At 41.5% G+C, this 25,524-nt stretch overlaps 1 protein-coding gene and 1 non-coding gene across 2 annotated transcripts in view; one reads left to right on the top strand and one right to left on the bottom strand.

The window, feature by feature from the left end:
- Positions 1 to 25,524, bottom strand: part of DNER (delta/notch like EGF repeat containing) — a 390,912-nt gene that overhangs the window by 30,610 nt on the left and 334,778 nt on the right. The window contains exons 10-11 of the mRNA XM_040229375.1: positions 21,922 to 22,044; positions 8,720 to 8,833 (exon numbers count right to left, since the gene is read on the bottom strand). Of these exons, the coding sequence (XP_040085309.1) occupies positions 8,720 to 8,833; positions 21,922 to 22,044 (237 nt within the window). The remainder of the gene's footprint in view (positions 1 to 8,719; positions 8,834 to 21,921; positions 22,045 to 25,524) is intronic.
- Positions 2,919 to 3,027, top strand: LOC120855274. Its single transcript, XR_005719235.1, has one exon. It is a non-coding gene; the product is annotated as a U6 spliceosomal RNA (small nuclear RNA).

Genomic DNA, 25,524 nt, shown 5'->3' with positions numbered 1-25,524 from the left:
AAAAGTTGGCTTAAGATTCAACATTCAGAAAACTAAGATCATGGCATCCAGTCCTATCACTTCATGGCAAATAGATGCGGAAACAGTGGAAACAGTGGCTGACTTTATTTTGGGGGGCTCCAAAATCACTGCAGATGGTGACTGCAGCCATGAAATTAAAAGACGCTTACTCCTTGGAAGGAAAGTTATGACCAACTTAGCATATTAAAAAGCAGAGACATTACTTTGCCAACAAAGCTCCATCTAGTCAAGGCTATGGTTTTTCCAGTAGTCATGTATAGATGTGATAGTTGGACTATAAAGCTGAGCACTGAAGAATTGAGGCTTTTCAACTGTGGTGTTGGAGAAGACTCTTGAGAGTCCCTTGGACTGCAAGCAGATCCAATCAGTCCATCCTAAAGGAGATCAGTCCTGGGTGTTCATTGGAAGGACTGATGTTGAAACTGAAATTCCAAAACTTTGGCCACCTGATGCGAAGAGCTGACTCATTTGAAAAGACCCTGATGCTGAGAAAGATTGAGGGCAGGAGGAGAAGGGGACGGCAGATGATGAGATGTTTGGATGGCATCACTGACTCAATAGACATGAATTTGGGTGAACTCCAGGAGTTGGTGATGCACAGGGAGGCCTGGCATTCTGCAGTTCATGGGGTCGCAAAGAGTCAGACACAACTGAGCGACTGAACTGAACTGAACTGAACTAAACGCAATGGCAATATTTATAAATACATGGGTTAGTATACAGACACATTCGCTTGCTATGTCAGCTGAGAGGATCTAGAAGCAAAGGCAGGCCTGGAATATTGAGCACAGCTTGAGGCCAGATCTTGGTTTCTAGTACCATTCTGCAATAAAAGGAACCATTCTCCTTGGAGAGATGGCTGATTCTAAGACTGGAGCAAGAAATATACAAGATAAGACTGGGATATCTTCACTGCCAGCATATAAAACACACACAACCACCACCAACACAACAATGGAGTATGTTCATCGTCTGGGGACAATAGGAGCCAAATGAAAGAATTCCCAATGTCCAAATCTGGAACATTCTGAGCAACAAAATAAATAGAAATGTTCTGAATTTAACTCAAAATATAAAAGAAATATCCATAATGTCACACTGATACAAACAAATGTGGCAAAAGAGAGAAATCTCTCCTACAGAAGAATTTCACATAGTCTATGTAGCAGTTTTTCCTTCAAAGAGGTTGGTATAACTCCCTATTCCTTCAGTGTGGTCCTTTCAAAGAGTAAAATATGCAAAGAGTGAGGAAGAATAACATTACAGGGGAAAAACTTGATAAACACTATCTCAGCTAAGTGATCAAGGTCAATGTCAGTGGTCAGAAACCATACTGATAGTATGTAGCCTTGATATGTGGGATGTGATTAGAAAGTCAGCAAAGGACATGCAGGGATACTTGGACGAAGAGTAAGTGTAGACGTAAAATAATCACATGAAAAGGTGTCCAACATCATTTATCATTCGTGTTTACATCAGTCACTCAGGCATATCTGACTCTGCAATCCCACAGACTGTAGCCCGCCAGGCTCCTCTGTCCATGGGAGAGTTCAGGAAAGAATAGTGGAGTGGGATGCCATTTTCCTCCTCCAGGGGATCTTCCTGACCCAGGGATCAAACCCATCTCCTGTGTCTCCTGCACTGTAGGCAGATTCTTTATCTGCTGAGCCATCAGGGAAGCCCATATTTATCATTAGGGAAATTCGAATTAAAACCACAAGACATCATGAAACACACACATATCAAAATGGCTAAAATAAAAAATGAAGACAATATCAAATGCTGGCAAGGAGAGAGATAAACTGGATTATTATGCATGGTTAATGGTAAGGAAAAAATGGTTAAGCCACTCTGGAAATATTCTGACATCTTTTTGTTTTTTCTTTTTTTGAAAAGTCCACCTCAACTACTAAATGACCCAGCACTTGAATTCCTGGGCAAATGTTACAGAAAAAAGTGAAAACTTATATTCACACAAAAAAACTGTAAATGAAGATTTACAGCAGGTTTCTCTGTAATAGCTCAAAATTGGAAAGAACTCAGATTTCTTTCAACAGGTGAATAGCTAAACAAACTGTGGTGCATTCATACCCTAGAAGGCAGATCAGCAATAAAAAGGAAGACACTTGATACACGCAATGATCTGGATGAACTGCCAGAGAATTATGCTGAGTGAAAAAACTTGAAAGGTTACATGTTATGTGATTCCATGCAGAAAATATTTTTGAAATACCAAAGTTATAAAGATGCAGAACAGATTAGCACTTTCTAGGGATTAAGGAAATTTTCCTGTAGTGCACAAGAAATGGGCATGGCTATCGAAGGACAGCATAAGGAATCCTTGTGATGGAAATGGTCTGGATCTTGACTGCGTCAATGTCAGTAACCTGGGAAAGACACTGTACTGTAGTTCTACAACATGTTGCCACTGAGGGTAAACTGTACACTGGATCCCTCTGTATTATTTACTGAAACTGTTCATGAAGTCTGAAGTTTCAGTTATCTCAAAATAAAAACTTTGATTTTGAAAAAACAGCCAAAGGGATAAAAAAAGACATACAGATAGTCAATCATTTCCTTAAAAAATGTGCTAATGAATTCCGTTAGTTAAGTTGCTAGGATAACTTTGTACTCATAAGGGGAAAAAATAAACTTCCATCCTCAAGTCACACCATACCCACAAAAAATTAACTCAAGACCTAAACCTAAAAGCAAAATCTATTTTTAAAAATTCTAGAAGAAAACATTGGGCAAAATGTCATCATCATAAGGTAGGCAAAGAAAGAATAAGCCAAAAGAGAAAAAAATTGATAAATTAGAGATTACCAAAAAAAAAAAGCACTTGCTCCTCACCAAAAAAAAAAAAAAAACAAAAACCCATTAAGAATGTATGGAAGGTGCTCACTTTGGCAGCACATATAGTAAAAAATTAGACCCATACAGAGAAAATTAGCGTGGCTCCTGAGCAAGGATGACATGCAAATTCATAAAGTGTTCCATATTTTTGCTGTATGGCTCAGGAAACTCAAACAGGGGCTCTGTATCAACCTAGAGGGTTGGGATGGGGAGAGAGGTTCAAAAGGGAGGAGATATATGTATACCTATGGCTGATTCATATTGAGGTTTGATAGAAAATAGCAAAATTCTGTAAAGCAATTATCCTTCAACAAAAAATAAATTAATTTAAAAAAATATATATGGATGGATGTACTGCTGGGGAAAATAAAAGAATGAATGGACAAGCCAAATATTTATCTGACAAAGGATTAGTATCTAGAATATGCAAATTACCCTAACAACTCAATGATATGACAAAAATTCAACTTTTAAAAACTGGGCAAAAAATTGAAAAGACCTTTCACAAGGGAAGACATATGAAAGTAAAAAAGTGAAAGTAGTTTCTCAGTCATGTCCGACTCTTTGTGACCCATGGACTATAGCCCGCCAGGCTCCTCTGTCCTTGGGATTCTCCAGACAAGAATACTGGAGTGGGTAGTCATTTCCTTCTCCAGGGGATCTTCCCAACCCAGGTAGTGAACCCACGTCTCCTGAACTGCAGGCAGATTCTTTACCATCTGAGCCACCAGGGAAGCCCCAAGACATCTGAAGGATCAGTAATTACATGAAAGATGCTCAATAGCAAAGAAAGGCAAGTTAAAATCTCAATGAGAATAAAGCACTGATGACATTTGCCTGTGAAAATGAGCTGGAAATTACAGAATATTCTCCTGTGAACTGAAAGACAAATACTGAAAAGTAGCTGGAAAATGTTGAGGAATGACTACGGCGGAGGTATTTGTTATTTTCAAAGACCAGTTGGAGTGATGTTTGAGCCCACTTCAATTGGAAGAGTCCTCCTGCTTGCTATGATCACAGTGAGAATGATAAGAAAGGCCTGCTGCTGCTGCTACTAAGTCGCTTCAGTCGTGTCCGACTCTGTGCGACCCCATAGACAGCCTCCCACCAGGCTCCCCCGTCCCTGGAATTCTCCAGGCAAGAACACTGGAGTGGGTTGCCATTTCCTTCTCCAATGCATGAAAGTGAAAAGGGAAAGTGAAGTTGCTTTGTCGTGTCCGACTCTTAGCGACCTCATGGACTGTGGCCCACCAGGCTCCTCCATCCATGGGATTTTCCAGGCAAGAGTACTGGAGTGGGGTGCCATTGCTTTCTCCAAAGGCCTAGGGGTGGACTTTCCACCTAGAACATGAGTCGGACACAATGTAGCAACTAAACAACAACCAAAAGGTGTATGGCCAGTGGGCGAGGCAGAGGGGATTGAGAGGCAGGAGACACACAGGAAGAACATTACTGAGAAGGGCATGACACTGCTGTTCAGGAATCAAGCAGGCAAAGGGGGCCCAGGACAAGCCTAGAAAGACTAGATGCAGCCTGGGAGGTCTTGATGATCCAGTTAAAAGTCTTAAAGACAATGATATGCCAGTAGGGAGAGCATTAAGCAGGGAGAGACAAAGATTAGATTCTCATCTAAAAGGTCTCTGTAGCGGATTCATGTTGATATATGGCAAAACCAATACAATATTGTAAAGTAATTAAAATAAATAAATAAAATAAAAATAAAAGGTCTCTCCAGAGCTTCCCTGGTGGCTCAGTGGAAAAACAATCCACCTGCCAACGCAGGAGATGCAGGTTTGATCCCTGGGTTGGGAAGAACCCCTGGAGAAGGAAATGGAAATTCACTCCAGTATTCTTGCCTGAAAAAAAAAAAAAAAATCCCATGGACAGAGGAGCCTGGCAGGCTACAGTCCATGGGATCACAAAGACTTGGACAAGGAAATAAAACCTTCTTTGCATTCTGGATAGGAGTAAATATTGGTACAAGGTTTCTTCCTGGAGAGCATTATGGAAATAAGTATGTATTCTCCTGGATCCTGGGATTCCATTCCTAGGAAATTAGCTCAAAGAAATAATCATACAAGTTTACAAAGACATGCATGCAAGAATATTCACTGTAATATTGTTTACAATAGGAAAAAGTTCCATCTCCCCAAAAGTTGAATTGAGCATGGGTTAAAAAAAGAATCCTGACATATCATGGACTGGATGACAGGACAGCCAATAAAATGATAAACAGAAGCATATTCCTTAATGTGAAAGTGCCATTTATGAAACACACATATCTTTAAGTGAAAAATAGTATGAACAGTATGATTCCTTTTATGTTCAAATATATGCATTTACGGGCTTCCTCGGTGGCTCTGCGGTAAAAAATCTGCCTGCAATGCAGGAACTACAGGAGATGTGGATTTGATCCCTGGGTCAGGAAGATTCCCTGGAGGAGGGCGTGGCAACCCACTCCAGTAGTTTTGCCTGGAGAATCTCATGGACAGAGGATCCTGGTGGGCCACAGTCCATAGGGTCGAAAAAAGCTGGGTATGACTGAAGCAACTTAGCAGGCACGCACATATGCATTTACACTACACACTGTATCTTAAACACAAACAGACCTTCAGGAAAACCTCTGGATGTATGTAACAAAATGTTACCAATGGCTGTCTCCTAGTAGCACAGTTTTAAGTCTTGTTTTTTGTTTTTGTTTTTTTTTTTCCCACTAAGGCACTATATTTTCTCATTTTTCTTCCAAGCTTTTTATTATTTGTGGGATATAAATGTCTAGGGGGGAAATGGAATGCTTCCCCAATATTCAGTTCAGTTCAGTCACTCAATCGTGTCCGACTCTTTGCGACCCCATGAGTCGCAGCACGCCAGGCCTTCCTGTCCATCACCATCTCCCGGAGTTCACTCAGACTCACATCCATCGAGTCCGTGATGCCATTCAGCCATCTCATCCTCGGTCGTCCCCTTCTCCTCCTGCCCCCAATCCCTCCCAGCATCAGAGTCTTTTCCAATGAGTCAACTCTTCACATGAGGTGGCCAAAGTACTGGAGCTTCAGCTTTAGCATCATTCCCTCCAAAGAAATCCCAGGGTTGATCTCCTTCAGAATGGACTGGTTGGATCTCCTTGCAGTCCAAGGGACTCTCAAGAGTCTTCTCCAACACCACAGTTCAAAAGCATCAATTCTTTGGCGCTCAGCCTTCTTCACAGTCCAACTCTCACATCCACACATGACCACAGGAAAAACCATAGCCTTGACTAGATGGACCTTTGTTGGCAAAGTAATGTCTCTGCTTTTGAATATACTATCTAGGTTGGTCATAACTTTTCTTCCAAGGAGTAAGCATCTTTTAATTTCATGGCTGCAGTCACCATCTGCAGTGAATTTGGAGCCCCCCAAAAAATAAAGTCTGACACTGTTTCTACTGTTTCCCCATCTATTTCCCATGAAGTGATGGGACCAGATGCCTTGATCTTCGTTTTCTGAATGTTGAGCTTTAAGCCAACTTTTTCGCTCTCCTCTTTCATTTTCATCAAGAGGCTTTTTAGCTCCTCTTCACTTTCTGCCATAAGGGTGGTGTCATCTGCATATCTGAGGTTACTGGTTATTTCTCCCGGCAATCTTGATTCCAGCTTGTGTTTCTTCCAGCCCAGCCTTTCTCATGATGTACTCTGTATAGAAGTTAAATAAGCAGGGTGACAATATACAGCCTTGACATACTCCTTTTCCTATTTGGAACCAGTCTGTTGTTCCATGTCCAGTTCTAACTGTTGCTCCCTGACCTGCATACAGATTTCTCAAGAGGCAGGTTAGGTGGTGTGGTATTCCCATCTCTTTCAGAATTTTCCACAGTTTATTGTGATCCACACAGTCATAGGCTTTGGCATAGTCAATAAAGCAGAAATAGATGTTTTTCTGGAACTTTCTTGCTTTTTCCATGATCCAGCAGATGTTGGCAATTTGATCTCTGGTTCCTCTGCCTTTTCTAAAACCAGCTTGAACATCAAGGAGTTCACGGTTCACGTATTGCTGCAGCCTGGCTTGGAGAATTTTGAGCATTACTTTACTAGCATGTGAGATGAGTGCAATTGTGCAATCCCCAATATTATCTTTGCATTTATTGATGAGAACAAATGTCCTTGAATGTTTATAAACTGGTCAGAAACAAAACCACCTGCAGATAATTTTCTGAGTGAGCCCACTTCCTAGTCCCAGGAAAAGCCAAAAGTAAAACAAAGGATGTGACACAGATAAACAGAAGGAAGATCAGAGGTCGCTCCTCCTGATCTTGACTGTTGGCACCTTCCCCAGAAGCACAAATGAGGCTCCCCAGGGATGGACTGGGGGTCCAGGTTCTGTGGAATTCTTCAGGGGTGGGGAGGTGGCCACTGTGGCTTAACAGGGAGAAGTGAGCATGCAAGGCACTCTTCAGCCAATGATAACATATTTCCAGAAACTTTAGTGCCCACCTTCTTCTGTCTGCCCCCTGTACATTTACCTTAGCCAGCATGACCCTGACGCTATTGTTGGCTGAGCAAGTGCTCAAAACAGAGACCTGACCTGCGCTCTACATCTCCGCACTCCTGTGCTCAGTTAACAAAGCGAAGGATGGCATCTCCACTACCCAAGGGGTTCCTAATTTCTTTTGAGAATCTGATGAAAATTTAAGAACTTCCCCCTCAGTATTTACACATGCATATGACATTCCACATCTGTTTGGGGTGTTTACAACCCCCTAGATCTTTGAGGGGTGACTTCGAAGGGCCCTTGTTAGGCTCGTTCTCCTTGCCCACAGTGACTTTTCCCACTCAGAGCCCAGGAGACTCCAAGGCTCCTCTTGAACCCAGCCCTGTCCTCCCCACCTGTTCTTCCATCAGATGTTTTCTCCCCCATCCACTCCCTCTGCCCACACCTCTCCTGTCCTCACCTTCACTACTAATTCAAGATCTCCCACTAACCGCCCCCACCATCTCTCCATTATGCAAAATCCAGATGTTAATATACGATATCTGCCTTTCTCTTTCTGACTTACTTCACTCTGTATAAGAGGCTCGAGGTTCATCCACCTCACTAGAACTGACTCAAATGCGTAGGGTAGTAAAGGAGACGCAGACATAAAGAGCAGACTTTTGGACTCAGGGGGTGAAGGAAAGGCTGGGATGATTTCAGAGACTAGCACTGAAACATATACCTTACCATATGCAAAGCAGATAACCAGTGGGAGCTTGATGTATGATACAGGGCACCCAAAGCCAGTGCTCTGGGACAAGCTGGAGGGATGCGGTAGGGAGGGAGGTGCGAGGGGGGTTCAGGATGGAAGGGACACATGTATGCCTGTGGCCGATGCATACTGATTGAGTCATATTGATGTATTTCAAAAACCATCACAAGGTAGTAATTATCCTTCAATTAAAATAAATAAGTAAATCCAGACACTGCCGTATCTTTCGATAGAAATAAACCTGGTGGCGGAATGCAGTTGCTGCAGAAGACACATTTGACCCTTCCATTCTCCTTCTCACCTCCATTAGCACTGACACTTTATCAGGTGTGAGTGTAATGGCTCATGTCTCACGTTTCAAAGCTACAGGTCAGAAAACGTACACAGCAAGGACAGTCTCAGCAAGTCTTCGAACCAAATGCTGATCTCCTAAGAGCCTCACTTAATGACAACACAGTGAATTGTTTTAAAACAGGTCTCCATTCAAGCGATCCCTGCTTACCTTCTGCAGTGCAATTCATATTTTGCAATAATGTATGCATAGAGGTTTCTGGGTTTTCTTCACAGCTGCAATCTCAGGGATTCTGCAGTAATTTGAAAACTCAGTTTCTGTCTCACTTGCCTGTAAATCCTGGTGCGCAGACACACGTGCCATTGAGACCTTCGCTGTCACAGGTGCCTCCGTTCAGACAGCTGACATTAGCGCATGGGTCCTTGTAGGATTCACAGTGGATTCCTGCAGAGACACAGATGCAAAAAGGGTAACTTGCTAAGGTCTCCAGCTCCCATAGCCTTTGAAAGGAAAGTGTTTGAATAGATTTGAACAGTGTGAAGGCTGATTCCCAGAGGGGTGCGTGTGTGTGCATGTACACGCATGTGTGCACACATGTATATGTATTCATGTGCCCACCCTTGACTTTTGCAGTTGTTTAGTAGCTTAAGTCATGTCCGACTCTTTGCGACTCTATGGACTATAGCCCACCAGGCTCCTCTGTCCATGGAACGCTCCAGGCAAGAATACTGGAGTGAATTGCCATTTCCTTCTCCAGGGGATCTTCCCAACCTAGGGATCAAACCCACATCTCCTGCTTTGGCAGGCAAATTCTTTACCACTGAGGCACCAGGGAAGCCCACCCTTGACTTTAAGTTGTAAAAACACATCTTACTAGAAAATAACAAATTCAGTACCCGATCATAAGTCCAACCATAAAGTCTTCTCTGTATTTTCTCTGACCCCACACCCCAAAGTCTGGGCAACAAAAAGTTAAAACATTGAAAGATAAAATTTATCAGTGACACATGCTTTCTAAGTCTCCAAAAGAAACAGAACATAGCCAGACAGTCTACAAAAAATGTCAATATAACTGATAAACAGTATCCTGAAGGTAAAGATTTGGAGTCAGATATTTAAACGAGTTCCAGTTGTAGTTTTGGAAAACTGCAGGGGAGAGGAGGTCCTTAGACTTCATCCCCAAAGATCAAACCAGTTCACCAACAGAAAGGCAACGTGTTGCGCACATACTGTGTTCCAGACCCTTCTGCTGTGCTTTATGTATAAGGTGATCCTCGAGTTAACACTAGGAGACAAATATCCAAATGCAAGGTCACCCAGCTGGCGGGGAGGGACCCAATGATGATGGTCACTTGAATGTGATCCTGTGCTCGCTGAACAGCTCATGAGATGGAGCTCCAACTGCCGTGGAAATATACAACAGTCTGTGGAGCTCTGCGCCCATTCAACAACAGACAAAAGATGCACTGAAAAACAGTCTTTATAACAAAAACAGTTCCCATTGTTGTTAAAAAGTAGTCTACGTGTATATGTATATATGCAGAGGCTTGAAGCTGAATTGAGAGAAAAATGAATTACTTTGAATGTCACTTTGTACATCTCTACATTGTTAGAATTTTTCACAATGACTATATAGCATTTTCATCATTTTATTTTTAAAAAGAACTTTAAAAATCCAATGCTCTTTGAAAGGTAGAATTTCTGGTATTTCACCGGAAGGTCAGATAGATGAATAGACTAATCTCTCTCTTTGTTCCCCTCCCCTTTGGAGAGGAAGATAAATTACATTCTGTGTAAGAAAGTATACAATGATACACTTATCCTTTCTGCAGTCTCAAGAAAATATAAGCATAAATCAAATAATAAAAGGATATTTATTTAATTTCCACTTCCTTACTTCACTCAGATTGTACAAAAGACTGCCACACCCAGCGACTCACTTTGACACTGAAATTATTCTTGCTGGGACTTTTTTCTCTCCTTTCTTTTATAATTTTCAATGTCTTAAGAAGCAAGGTTCAGGAAACGGGATGGGCAGGGGGCGTGGAATGCAAGAGAAAAAGAAAACAGAATTCCCTATCTGTAGTCACACTAATGATTTATTGGAGCCTGGTAAAGGGAAGAGGAACTAAAGAGCCTCTTGATGAAGGTGGAAGAGGAGAGGGAAAAGCCTTAAAACTCAACTTTCAAAAAATTAAGATCAAGGCATTCAGTCCTGTCACTTCATGACAAATAGATGGGGTACAGAATGGACACAGTGACAGACTTTATTTTCTTGGGCTCCAAAATCACTGCAGACAGTGATCGCAGCCATGAAATTAAAAGGTGCTTGTTCCTTGGAAAAAAAGCTGTGACAAACTTAGACAGCACATTAAAAAACAGAGACATCACTTAACGGACAAAGACCTGTATAGTCAAAGCTACGGTTTTTCCAGTAGTCATGTACTGATATGAGAGGTGAGCCATAAAGAAGGCTGAGCACCAAAGAATTGATGCTTTTGAACTGTGGTGTTGGAGAAGACTCTTGAGAGTCCCTTGGACTGCAACGAGATCCAACCAGTCCATCCTAAAGGGAATCAATCCTGAATATTCATTGGAAGGACTGATGCTGAAACTAAAGCTCCAATCCTTTGGCCACCTGATGTGAAGAGCCAACTCATTGTAAAAGACTCTGATGCTGGGAAAGATTGAGGGCAGGAGGAGAAGTGGGCGACAGAGGATAAGATGATTGGATGGCATCAACGACTCAATGGACATGACTTTCAGCAAACTCCAGGAGATGGTGAAGGACAGGGAAGGCTGGTGTGCTGCAGTCACAAAGAGTCAGACACAACTGAGAGCCTGAGAAATGAACAACAACAAAGCATCTTAGGATGGATGCGTTTTCATTTCTTTTTATCCTTGGCCATCATATCCAACTTGTGAACAATATTCTACCAAATACTTTTCCAAACTGCCTTTCATATCTTTGCCTGACTTTTCTCCCTGCAACCACCACCCCAAGCCCACCGCCTCATGCCTGGTGGGAAGCACTCCCAGCCCCCAAATATCTCCTAGCTCCCTCTCTGCCTCCAGAGACTTGATGGTACCTCCCTGACTTATCTTTAACAAATCCACAACTCACAAGGTCAAACTAATTTAAAGATTGGACTTCCCTGGTGGTTGAGTAGTTAGGAGTCTTCCTGCCAATGCAGGGGACACAGGCTCAATCCCTGGTCCAGGAAGATTCCACATGCTGCAGGGCAACTAAGCCCTCGTGCCACAACTACTGAGCCTGAGCACGTAGAGCCCGTGTTCCATAAGAGAAGCCATTGCAATGAGGAATCTGCATACCTCAACAAAGAGCAGCCCCTGTGTGCTGCAGGCAGAGAAAAGCCCATGGGCAGTAGTGAAGACCCAGTGCAGCCAAATAATTAATTAATTTAAAAAACTAATTTAGAGATTAAAGTATAAAACTGGTAATTGCTCGTTGCTTGAGTGTGTACAGTCTCTTCACCCAGGAGTCTCTATTTTCATCTTTCCAGTGATACCCAAGTAGCACAGGCTGAACTGAAACAGTAAAATGCAAAAGAGCATTTTCTGCTTCCAACTGTTATGAAAAATAAGAATTCACATATTTGCAAGTTCAGGGAAGCCTGATGTGCTGCAGTTCACGGGGTTGCAAATAGTCAGACATGACTTAGCGACCGAACAACAAGTTCCTAGGAGGCTGATCACTGGGAACCACGTGACAAACAAGACTTTTGATTATAACAGGAAATACAGCCACATCAAAGTTCAGAAGTGTTCTGAAATCTAAGAGCAAAAATATCCATTAGAACTAAAGTAAGAGCAATCAAGGACATGTTTTTCTAGATTTTTAGTAATACATTTGCCAACCTAATCTTAAAATATTCATATAACTAATACATTAACACACAAATTACCACATTCCTCAAATAAGGCTGAAAAGCATGTTCTAGGCTGAGTACTTAAGCATTCAGCTTTAAAAGCTTTCAGTAAGATACATTTGATGAAAACATTCAAGATAATAAGCAACTTCAATCTTTTGCGTGTTTGGGCAATGATTTTATCCTTTGTTATTTCTCTTTTTGAAAAGATAAGATGTTCAGTCACTTGAGGTTCATTGAGAGTTTTCTGGCAGCAAGATGGGACAAAAAGTAATCTTCACAGCAAGAGGATAACTTCGAAGCAAGTCGGTCTCAAACGTCCCCAGAGAGCACTTTGCCAACTCATGTTTCTATACGCTGAGCCTCACTAAGCCCTTTGCAAGAAACACGTGCCATGTTGTTTGGTTTGCTGGTCAGAACTGAACCACTATGAGCTAGAAATCTTAAATGCAGAGAAGAAAGTGTCATGAATACCACTGAGATGCCCAGGATACATCCCCTTCAACTCTGCTTTTCAGGGCCCCTGGGTTCCCCTCATCTGCACCCCCAGGGCCCCCATTGCCTTGCACAACACTGAGTGTCAGGCATCCTGTGTCCTCTGAGCATGATGCTTTTCTTCGCCCTCCCTCCTGAAGTTGACTCTCCCAAGGCAGGACTCTGTTCTTCTGCCACATTGAGGGCATGTGGAGATCCCATGATTCCAGAGTTCAGTGTTAAATCACCACTTATGTGTTTTGCTGTCTGATTCCCCCATGTATCTCTGAGGTCCTTTAGAGCAGAGGCTGTATCAGACAGCAGGGAAGAAATGATGGCTATACTACCAGAATCCTATCCTTCCAGGAGGGGCGAGAGTCTGTGTACTTTGGCCAATACACAGGTAGGATTGCCAGAGGAGTGAGACACCATTCCAAATCTGCCTCAGAAACACCCTATTCTGTCAGGGAAAACCAGGTCCACACTTCAGACTAAGTCTGTAGAATGACGCACGCATCACCCACTGGCAAGGGACGCAGCACGCACTATTACGCAACTTATGTTTAGTCTCAAGCAAAAATAAACCGTAAATCAGTCAAAACTAATAAAAAAATCATACTTTTTATATTAAGGCATGGAGCGGCAATGTTTCGGAAGAGATCTTTATTTCAACAGTGCTCTTTCTAGCAGCTAATTTTAGAATTAAAATGAGCAAAAATTCAAAGAGTCATGCTCCAATTATAAACCTCTGTTGTCATCATAATTTTTGGTCATGATTAATATTTTCACAACTGAAAAATCTTTATTTTATCTCTAAGAAAATTAAGTCAGGTAAAGAAAATTAGCTTGAAGTGTTCTTTGAACTTCCTATTCATTTGAAGACATCATCTTACTTTATTCAAACTGTTTTCCTCCAAGAAAACTTTTTCAACCTCACAGAGCTCAACCTTTTCTAATCTGTTTTAGAAATTACAACTGACACCTCGACCTTCGCCTCATTATTTCTTGTGTGTGCCAGTCTCAGTCTGTTCTTCTGGTTAAACAATAAGCTGATAAAGGAAGAAACCCTGAGTTATCCATTTTTCTATCAATCACAGTACTTGAGAATGGCTAGGTATACAATCCAGAAATTCTTGTCCACTGGTTACACAGAGGAAATAATTCTAGCCAACAAAGAAAGAGTTTTCATCTTTTCAATTACACACTTTTCTGGACTTTAAAAATCAACAACCAGGTACAATGTGATCAAACTCACAACCCAATAAACTTATTTCTGAGACTCTATCCCTCCAAAAAAACAAATCCAGAAAATATGAAAATTATATGAATAAATATGTTCATTCCAGAATTATTATAGTAGCCTCACATCAGATGTAATAAGGGAATATATCACCATGTTAAATAGGGCTAGTACACTACTGACACTATGTGTAAAATAGATAACTAATGAAAGCCTACGGTTTAGCACAGGGAACTCTACTTAATATACTGTGTGACCTAAATGGGAAGGAAATCCAAAAGGGAAGGGGGATAGATGTATATGTATGGCTGATTCACTCAGCTGTACAGTACTAACATGCTATAAAGCAACTCTACTCCAATCAAAATTAATTTAAAAATCAAGTAAAACTAGTAAAACTTGCTAACAATTTCTAAATCAAAAATAACTATTTATTTTCATAAATTATTTTCATTATTCATAATCATCACATTTTCATTATTAAAAATTGAAGTATTTTCTTTCTAACTTCTGTCACCAAAAATTCCAAGTGGGTATAGTCTTGACCATTAAATTTGTTCTTCTATAAATAATAATTCAGCATAATGTGGGTCTGTAACTTGATGTTTTGGCAACATAAGGTTGATGAATGCTAACCAAAGTCCCATGGTGAATTAGCTGTGAACTAGTTTTAAAGAAGTATCAGCTTTTCAGTATATCTGAAAAGAGATCACTCTGAGTCCCTCCATGTATTTTGTTTCTAACAATTCCATAATCCACAGTGGAAACTTATGAGCAAAAAGCTCAAGTTGCTTTGGTGTATTTTACTAGTGTGTTAAGCAGTAGTTTCCATTCAAGTACAGATAGCTACGGAGTGTTTACTTTGAGTAAGCCACCATACCAAGAGCAGATGATAAGTTTAAAAAAAACGAAGAAGAAAAGAAAAAAAAGAGGGACTTCCCTGGTGGTCCAGTGGTTAAGATTCTGCTCTTCTTCATGAGTTCAATACTGGGTTGGGAAAGTTCCACATGCCACACAGTATAGCCAAAAAAATACATTAATTAACAACAACCAAAAAAAAAAAAAAAAAAAGCCTGTGTAGTCACTGCCATTCAGGAGATTATAATTAAGTGTCAAGAAAAGGAAAGTCTGGAGCCAGAAAGAGCTGACTACAAGGCTGACCATAACTGTCATACCAAATATCAAGAAAATGCTTTGAAAGTTTAGGAAGGAGAAATCATGCCTGTTCGGAGATCAGTATTTCAGTCAGTGGATACAGACGCAGGACAGGATGATGGCAAAGAGGAGGAGAGAAAGGGCCAAGAAGTGAAGCCTGCAAACAACCTGCATCCATGGTGTCCAGAAGACAAGGATTCTTTCCAAAAGACCAGAGGGAAGACTAGGCTTGGGGGTGGGATGGAGAGAGGAACAGGGCTGTGGAGGCTAAAGCAGGTGAGTTTCATGAGGAACCCTGTGATCACAGAGTGATGGGGCAAAAATGTGGAGTTGGAAGCTTTGGGATTTCAGTCTTTAATTAGGTCACTGGACAGCAAGGAAATCAAACCAGTCAATCCTAAAGGAAATCAACTCTGCTTATTCACTAGAAGGACTAATGCTGAAGCTGAAGCTCCAGTACTTTTGCCACCTGATACGAACAGCCAACTCATTGGAAAACACCCTGATGCTGGGAAAGATTGAGGGCAGGAGGAGAAGAGGGTGACAGAGATGAGATGGTTGGATGGCATCATGGACTCAATGGATATGAGTTTGAGCAAGCTCCGGGAGATGGTGAAGGACAGGGAAGCCTGGAGGGTTGTAGTCCATGGGGTCACAAAGAGTTGGACAGGACTAAGTGAATGAACCACAAATCCATTTAGCAGAATGAGATCCAAATTGCGAAGGGCCATGAAAAGAAAATTAAAGGAAATAGAGGTGTTGTCTGCACAAACTCTAAGGAAATTTGATTGTAAAAGACAGAGGAAGAAAGGAGGAAGTAAGCAGATGAGGATGTAAAGTCAAATAAGAGTCAGACTTGTTTTTTTAATTCACACGGAACTTATTTAGCAGTGTGTGCAGGGACATTTCTTCTTTTCTGTCTAGCAACTCAGTTTTTTTAGCACCATTTCTTAAGGAAGAATTCCCTTCCCATTTCATAGCAATTCTTTGTTAAGTGTCATATATTATTACAGATGAGGGTTTCTAGGCCATTATTCAGTTTTGGTTAGCTGTCCATTCTCACACCCATTACATGAGAATGCAATAATAACTGCAGCATTATAATGGGTTTCAACATCTGGCAGAAGTTCCCCCTCAATGCCTTCTTTTTTCAAAATGTTCTTAGCTATACTTGCCTGACCTTATTGCACTCATTCTGTTCAGGAAGTTATATTCATTTATTTACACTTTTTAAAAACAGAAAAGATTAGAAATAACCATGTAAAAAGCACATATGTAAAGTAAGAAGTTAAAGGACCAATCTTCCCCTCAACATATCACTTACCCAAGGTCTAACTGCAGAGGTGAGTGCTAGTTAAGAACTAATATTCACTCATCTGATAGTTTTCTAAGTTTATACAGACTTCTCATATGTAAATACATGTTGGGAAAAATGTCTGCAAAGAGGGACAGGAAAGACAGGTCCAGGGTCTTGTAACCTTCCTCTGGATTGAGGGCATAAATTGGCCCCTTCTGCTTTTCTTTTAATCCCTTCTACCCCACACCTCAACACCTGCCCATCACTCTTAAGTTTTGAAGTTCTTTCACTTATTGCTACTTTGCTAAGGTTTACATGCCTGTTTAAAGCCAAACCTAAAGGTCTCTGTAAATACATCAAAATGAAATAATCGCTTTATCTGCCCATTGAGATGAGATCTCTAACACACCCATGTGCCTTCCAATCATTCCCAAACACCCACAACTCACATGGTGACCACTCTAGGGTGACCCTCCTCAATGAGTCAGACCCTTGTATAATTCCCTCCCCTTGAATGAGAACTTCTAACCAATGGCATTCAGCAATGGTTAGGAAAGTTTGAAGATGAAAAATCTAATCAGTTGACTTAGAGTTAACCTTGGGTGGGCCTTCCCTAACCAGGTGAGAGCTTTAAGAGGGTTCAGGCCTCTCTTGAAGTAAGAGCCTTGAAACAGCAGAGGTTCTCTCTCATCACTTTCAAGAAACTGTCAACAATTCTCCAGCCACAAGGATATGAATTCTACCAACAACTTGAGGGGACTTTGAATCTGAATCTGATCCTTCCCTATTTAAACCTCAGATGAGCATTCAGCCCAGCCAATATCTTGATTCCAGCTTTGGATATCAGACCTTGAACAAGAAATCCATTAATCCATGCCTGAACTTAGGAAGTTGTTAGCTAATAAAAGGGTATTGTGTTAAGCCACTACCTTACAATAATTCACTATGCAGCAATAATATTAATAATTAATACAGTATGCATGTCTATTCTTCCAAGAGACTTTTCTTTACCACTAAATTAACTGGTATTTACAATCACATGAATGCCATCTATTTGGGTTTATCACCACAAGTAAAGAAGTCTGCTCAACCTCCTTCTTCTTACTGTCTATTGTCCCCTATCTGGTTATCTTTGTTCTGATTTAGTTCCAATTTGATGAGTATACCTTGTAAAATAATTTTCTTAGAGAGGGTACATGGGGTTCCTTAAGTGTAGAAAATGTCTTTCTTTATCCCTCAAACATAAATGAACCTTTAACTACCAGACTTTTTCTCTGAAAAATATAAAACACTCTTCACTGTTGTTTAGTCTCATTTTATTTTTTAAAATATTGATTTATTTTGTGGCATCAGGTCCTGTTGCAGCACACAGGATCTTCATTACAGCACACAGACTTCTCTAGTTGGGGGGCATGGGCTCCAGAGCACATGGGCTCAGTAGTTGCAGAATGAGGGCTTAGTTACCCTGAGGCATGCGGGATCTTAGGTCCCTGACCAGGGATCGAACCCATGTCTCCTGCATTAAGGCAGATTCTTAACGACTGGACCACTGGGGAAGCCCTTAGCTTCATTTTAGAGAAGGGCAGTTCAATGCTGATTTGCCTTTCTTTTGTGTGTAACTTGTACTCCCTATAGAGAATCTTGCAAAAAATATTCTCTGTATTCTTGGATTTGGAAACTCTACCAGGAAATCACAAATTATATATCATCTCCTTCATTAATCCTCTGGCACTCTGTAAGCCGATTCTCTGTGAAAATTTCAGTTTTATCTCATAGCCTTCTCCTTCTAGAAGCTGTTTGTTTCTGGTTTTATTTCCGTGTGTTCTTCTTCCCCAGCCATCCATCATTCAGATGAAACACTATCTCTTGGATCTTTTCTCCATATTTCATGTCTTTTCACTCACGGTTTCCATTTCCTCATACTTTTACTTCTATCATGACATAGTTCCTCCTTTTGCTTTTCCAGACCTAAATTCAATTCTGAGGGGCATACTTTACTTTTTTCACTTCCCTTTTTGAGTGTTTAGAGTTGTGGGTTTTGCTGCAATTTTGTTTTTCCTTCCTAGATTTTTTTTTTTTTCCCCTCATTGAGTTGCCGGTACAGACTCCCTGGACTGGCCAGGCTTGAGGTTGGCAATGAAACAGATGATACTGAAGATTCTCCTCCAGTGCTGGACAGGCCAGTCAAACCAGCCCTGTCTACGAGGGTTAGAGGCCTCCCAGTGTGTGTTTTTCAAGGTTCTCCAGGTGTGAGCAGAGGCCCATTGTCTTTATTTCTCTTTCTCATAGACACACTCACACGTACATACAAGGACCAGCTCAGTCTAACTGCAATCTTATTTTTACTTTAATTAGAGATTATTTTATTTTGTTTATTTATTTTTGGTTGCACCAGGTCTACACTGCTACCTGTTTGCAGTGTGAGGGCCTCTCACTGTGGTGGCTTCTCTGGTTGGGGCCCTCAGGCTCTGGATTGCATGGGCTTCAGTAGCTGTGGCATATGGGCTTAGCTGCTCCATGACATATGGAACCTTCCCGGATCAGGGATGGAACCTGAGTCCCCTGCATTGGCAGGTGGATTCTTAACCACTGGACCAGCAAGGAAGTCCAGCAGTCCTCTTAAAGAACAGCCAGGATCCATGAGATAGGGAGCCCTTTGTCACGTGCAGCCCACTATGGTGCATATTTCCTCTCTATAAGCTGAGGGGTCTTTAAGGCTCAGCTGGTCTTTGAGTCCTCTGTTCTCCCCAGAACCCTATCTCCTAACCCTGTGGTACATACAGGCTCCTGGCACTGCGCCCTTTTCTTGAAAACCCACATCCTCAAATGCAATTGAGATCCCCTCCAGGATCTTGAGTCATCTCAAGTCAACTCTTGAGTCATCCACAGCAGGGCATCTGTAACTGATGGAGGAAAGTCACAGAAAAATAGAAGGGGTAGAATGAGGAACATATATGGAAGGATTAGCCTTGAGCAAAATGGGGAGCATTTGACAGTTAATAGGGAGGACAATCAAATTTGAGCAGTTGTAATTGCAGATGAGTTTGTAGGGTGGGGCTTTTCAAAGGGCAGCAAGAATCAGCATATCAGTATCATCTGAGAACTTACCAGAAATTCAAACCATTGGACCCTACCCCAGATATATTGAATCAGGAACTCAAGGGTTGGGGCCCAGAAGACTATGTTCTAGGCAGCTCACCAGCAGATTCTAACACATGCTCAAGTTTTAGAACCACTGTTGTAGGATGTGGAAAACTAGGGAAATTTAAAAATGTCTCTAAATGATAAGCTCTTTTTCATTCCATGAAGGTGAATGAGTGATTTAATATAAGGCTTGAGGGAAGCAGCAAAATTTGGGAATACCCTCTGAGAAACATGGATTAAAAAAATAAAAAAAGCGAGCTCACAGTCCATGAATGTGGAGTCACTCGCAGGTCATCATACACAATTTCACTTTTTATTTCCTGGTCATGATATCATGAGCACTGCTTCCAAGCCAGGAACACAAGAAGCAAATTCGGAGTACACCCCATTAATAATTCTGTCATTTATAAAGATGAAACTTACTCTATAAAATTCTATCATAAACTAAAGAATTCTGGGATTTAAATTTTTGAAGCACATCTGCCACTACTAATGCTGTCATTGAAGAATCTCAAAATCTCTCAATCTCAAGTCAGTTGAAGAGGTTTATCCAGGGTCATCCGTATGCCAACGGCACAGTGAGGATGAGCTACCTAGGTCTCCAAGTTCACTGCTCTTTTATTCTTTCCAGACTTTAGAGGAGGCCCTATTTCCTGATACTCAGATCCACCTAGAACTTAAATCCATGTGGATGAAGCTAGAACACCTGTCCTCATGGGAGCTGGCAGAGTTCAGCTTATATAAGTGGGCATCATGCTGCTGCTGTTGCTGCTGCTGCTAAGTCGCTTCAGTCGTGTCCGACTCTGTGCGACCCCATAGATGGCAGCCAGCTAGGCTCCCCCATCCCTGGATTCTCCAGGCAAAAACATCAGATCTGCCAAACATACAGCAAAGATGGGGTCCAGCTTCAGCCCTTCCACCCAGGGGCTAGATCAGGTTCATCCATGTGCCCTACAAACCTTCAAGGCTCACCAGAAAGACCTCTAAATAAAGGTGGGTCCATCCAAAGAGAAGCAACGTCAGCTACAAAGCAAGGTCACTAGCAGATCAATGCTATCAAGCAGGCAGTGGTGTGGGCAAAAGGTTAAGTGAAATGGATATAAATAGAGCCCTCAAAGGCATTACAAAAGTCTACACCAGTGCTGAAGTCATGGCTTAGAGAAACACATGCAGAGCAGCTGATGGCCAGGCCCCTGACACAGTGCTGGCTGAGACCAGTGAGCCCACGGGGCAGGAAGATGGAGGGGCTTATGAAGGCTGACACTACGTCCTCCTGAGTTACTCCCAGGTCTTTTTTATGAGTTTACCCGTGTAAGGACTTAGAACAGGGTTTGTATGTGTGTTAGCTGTTGAGTCATATCCAACTCTTTGCAAACCCATGGACCACTGTAACCCGCCAGGCTCCTCTGTCCATGGAATTTTCTAGGCAAGAATACTGGAATGGGTGGCCATTTCCTTCTCCAGGGTATCTTCCTGACCCAGGGATGGAACCCAGGTCTCCCTCACTGCAGGGAGATTCTTTACCATCTGAGCCACCAGGGAAGCAGAACAAGGTTTGGATGCTATTAAAAAAAAAAAAAAAGTGACAATGTTAGTCACTCAGTTGTGTCCAACTCTTCATGACCCATGGACTGTAGCCCAACAGGCTCCTCTGTCCATGGCAAGAATTCTGGAGGCAAGAATACTAGAATGGGTTGCCATGTCCTTCTCCAGGGGATCTTCCCAACCCAGGGACTGAACCTGTGTCTCTTGAGTTTCCTGCACTAACAGGAGTCTTTACCACCAACACCACCTGAGAATGTTATAAACTCTTCATCAACATCGGCCCTTTTTCCAGAGTGACTTTGACACAAGTTCACTCAAATGGACTAACACTTGCCTCCCCTTTAACGACTCATTTAACGAGAATGAATTTTTCCTGCCAGCGTGTGAGACTCCACCCGCCTCCTCCCACTGAGAAGCGCAGCACTGTCTCCTCACCCCGAGAGCACTGCAGGGTAGATACCCTCCTACCCTGGTGCCACGGCTGCATCCACTGACCTGAGCCTGAGAGTCCACTTCACATTCCTTTTTATCCTCAGCTTTTTACATAAGAGAGAAGAGAAGAAGGATAAGAAGAAGGAAAGGACCGGAGAGCGATGCTTCAGTTTATCAAGAAGAAACCAGAGACGTGCGCACTGCTCTCCCTGGCCCCCATAAATCATTCCACTACTAGCATTTGATTCTTACTCATAACAGTTTCATGCTCCAGTCAGAGGTCTACGCACATGCGTGGAGAAATCCATGACGTCACGGAGAGCCACGCGGCACACGTCTACCCCGTGGTGCTCACCTTTGTACTCTGCCAGGCACACGCACTCGTAGCCGTTGACGAGGTCCCTGCAGGTGGCAGCATTCAGGCACGGAGCGGAGAGACACTCGTCATATTCCTCCTCACAGTAGAGGCCATGATAGCCTGAGGGACAGAAGGAAAGATCTGAGGTCAAACCAGAACCATCTAAACGCACACTGGGGCAGCCTGCCAGCAAGGCAGTGGGTGTTCCAGGGAAAGTGAAGCACAAATAGATGGGACTGAAGGAGCTGGGCCTCTCGGGATACACTGAAATGTAAATTTCCGGAAAGGTTGTGAAGAATCTGTTCTTCCCACTTTTTGTCATGAGCCCAACCACTGCCATGATCCATAAATGACCCCGTTATGTCCCGTCCACTGGTACTGTGACCTGGAGACATAGGTCATGGAACGCCTCCGCTGCCATCACGCAGGAGGTAGCACCAGGTACAGGACTTAACAGCCAAACAGCTCCTTTCAAGGATGTGGACTCCATATTTCCTCCAATCAATTAGAAAAACAGACCTGGCTAGAGAGAGTTTTATTCCAGAAGAAAAGGATCCATGAGTTCCTTTGTTTTTCAAGTCAGGAATGAAGCTCAGCTAACAAGGGCTTAACTGAACTTCCTGATGAAATGTGGGGTGGATTTTTTGTTTATTTAAAATGACAAATATCTAAATTATAATATGGTACTCTGTGCTTAAAGTTTTTCACTGTTAGAATAACAGCAATGAAGAAAAAGAAAGCAACGATTTTTCAAGAAAGATGGATCCTCCTCTCTTTTTTTGCAAAACAGGTGTTTATTCTAACGGACAAGAAGACAACATTCTTTGAGATTCACTCACGAATGTTAGGCTGTTTTTAACTTTTAAAAACATGTGTTCCTGCCAATGTGCGATGAAACCAGGCCATTTTTTTGTCTGGCCCTGTCCAAACAAAGAGAAACATGTGAGCACTTTCAGAAATCACTCTGCCTGTGTTGGTTCTGAATTCAGATAAGCAGAAAAAATAAACGCTTGCTCAAGTGGGCACTGGAACCGCCAGCTCGTTTCCAGCAGCTCAGAGCCAGCCGGTCCTGTTAGCACAGGCTAATGTGTTGAATTGTTCTGTTTTTGGTGCCTATCACTAAAGTAGGTTAAGCTCATATTTGCATTATTTATGGAGCACTTTTCAAGTAAGTTGCCACTTCAGTCCTTTTTGAATTGTTTTCCATCTTTCAGCAGAGATAGTGGCTCCTTTAAGGGGACCTTGACCTCTCTGAGACAAATACCCTATGGATTTCCATTCTTCTCTCTCTCAGGTTTCTTGTAGCTTCACAGAAATATTTCCTATCACCCTTTATCAGATTATTTTAATCATCTAGATCAGAGTTCTCAACCAACCACAATTTTGCCCCTCAGAAGATATCCGGCAATGTTTGGAGAGATTTTGAGTTGTCACAAGGGTGCAGAGGAGGGGATCACTTCTGGCTTCTGGTCTCAGGCTCCTGCAAACCATCCTATGATGCACAGAACAGCCCCCAACAAAAACTCGCCCAGCTTAACAGTGAAAGAGACAGATGCAGAAACCCAGCTCTAGATTAAGAATCAGCAAATTGTGGTCCACAGGCCAAATTCATCCCTGTTTTTATACATGAAGTTTTATTGAGACACAGTCACACCCATCCACATATACATTGTCTATGGCTGATTTCATAAAATAATAAATTGAGTAGCTGCAACAGAAACATGTGGCTTGGAAAGTCCAGAATCTTTACTCTCTGATCGCTTATAGCACAAGTCACGAATTTAGATTTCTGATCTAGATTCAACAGAAAATCTTTCTTTTTACAAGAGTTTTAGATATTAACAATTTATTAAAGATAGAGTGTGCAAACAGTTTCTTCCACTCTGAAGTCTGCCTTTGACTCTGTTGATTGTTTCCTTTGCTGGATAGAAGCATTCAGTTTGATATAGTCCTACTTTATCTTTGCTTTTGGTGCCTATACTTTTGGTGTCATATCCAAAAATCAATGCCGAGATCAATTTTATGAAGGTTTTCCCCTAAGTTTTCTTTCAGGAGTTTTATAGTTCCAGGTTCTTAGATTTAAGTCTTTAATTCAGTTGGTATTGTTTTTGGTGAACTGTGTAAGTATACCAACAGGTATACATAAAGGTGTTCAACATCACTAATCATCAGGGAAGTGAAAATCAAAACCACAAAGAAGTATCACCTCATCCCAGGTAAGCTGGCCATAAGAAAACAAAGCAAAAACAGAAAATAACAAGTGTTGTCAAGGATGTGGAGAAATGGGAACTCTCATACACTGTTAGTGGGAATGTAAAAGGCTGCAGTTGCTATATAAAACACAAAAAAATACAGATATCCCTCAAAAATGAAAAATAGAATTACCATATATCTATAACTTCACTTCTAGTTATTTATTCAAAAGAGTTGAAAATAAGATCTTGCAGATACATTTGCATTCCCATGTTCACTGTGGCACGCTTCACAATAGCCAAGAGGCAGAAACAACCTAAATGCACGTGATACAATACATACATACAATGAAATACTATTCCGTCTTGAAAAAGAAGGAAATCCTATCATATGTTATAACATGGATGAACCTTGAGGCCATGTGCCAAGTAGAATAAGCCAGTCACAGAAGGAAAAACCCTTCATGATTCCACTCAAATGTGGAATCTAAAGTAGTCAGACTCATAGGGGCAGAAGAGAATGATAGTTGCTGGGGTGGAGGAGAGCGGAAACAGAGAGTTGCAGCTGAATGGATATAGAGTTTCAGTTATGCAAAATGAAAATGTTCCAGAGCTCTGCTATACAACAATGAGTATGTAGTTAACAATACTGCCCTGGGCACTTAAAGTTCTGTTAATAGGATACATTTCACATTATCTGATTTTTTTATCATAATTTTTAGAACTTACACATCTAAAGAGTTAAGTCTCTTTTGCCTTCTTCTCAGTATGGAGCAAAGACCACCAGCAGCATTTTTCTGCTCGATTTGCCCTTCCAGCAGATCTTTCAAAAATCAACTTGCAAGGATAACACATAACCCTATAAGCATCTTTGACCTCTGAATTGCAGTATTATTTATACAGATGAAAATCAAAAGCAAATTTCTTGAAAACCTCTAGAATTGTTTTTGTTTTTTTGAAAACAGTATCATCATCTTTTTCCACTAGCAATATGAAGAGCAAACGAGGAAGTTATTTTACAGAGATAATTAAGCTGGTGATGTTTTTCTTCTTTGGGGAAAAAAAATTAAAGATTTCACATTCTAAAACTGTTTCTTTAGAGAGGGTAACATTTAAATGTCTTTATGGAAATGTCAAGACACCCTTTGCACTGCCAAAGTACCTAAATCGGACTGTTTGAAGAAAAAGGCATCTCTTCCAAAACAGAAGGATTCTATGAAAATGAGACTGCCACCACCTGCTGGTAATTAATTTGGGCAAACAAATTAGCTCAGGGCAGTATGCCCAAGGTCTAGAAAAATTAGGTTAGTGCATAATTTAAAATAAAATAAAATTGAAGATCAGAAGGGTGGGATAAGAGTAGTCTCTTCTGGGGCACTGTTTTTCATCCCCAGTGATCTGATCTTTG

Source organism: Oryx dammah, unplaced genomic scaffold (assembly GCF_014754425.2).
Source record: "Oryx dammah isolate SB20612 unplaced genomic scaffold, SCBI_Odam_1.1 HiC_scaffold_27, whole genome shotgun sequence".
Classification (NCBI taxonomy): domain Eukaryota; kingdom Metazoa; phylum Chordata; class Mammalia; order Artiodactyla; family Bovidae; genus Oryx; species Oryx dammah.
This window is presented reverse-complemented; position numbering and strand designations above follow the sequence as displayed.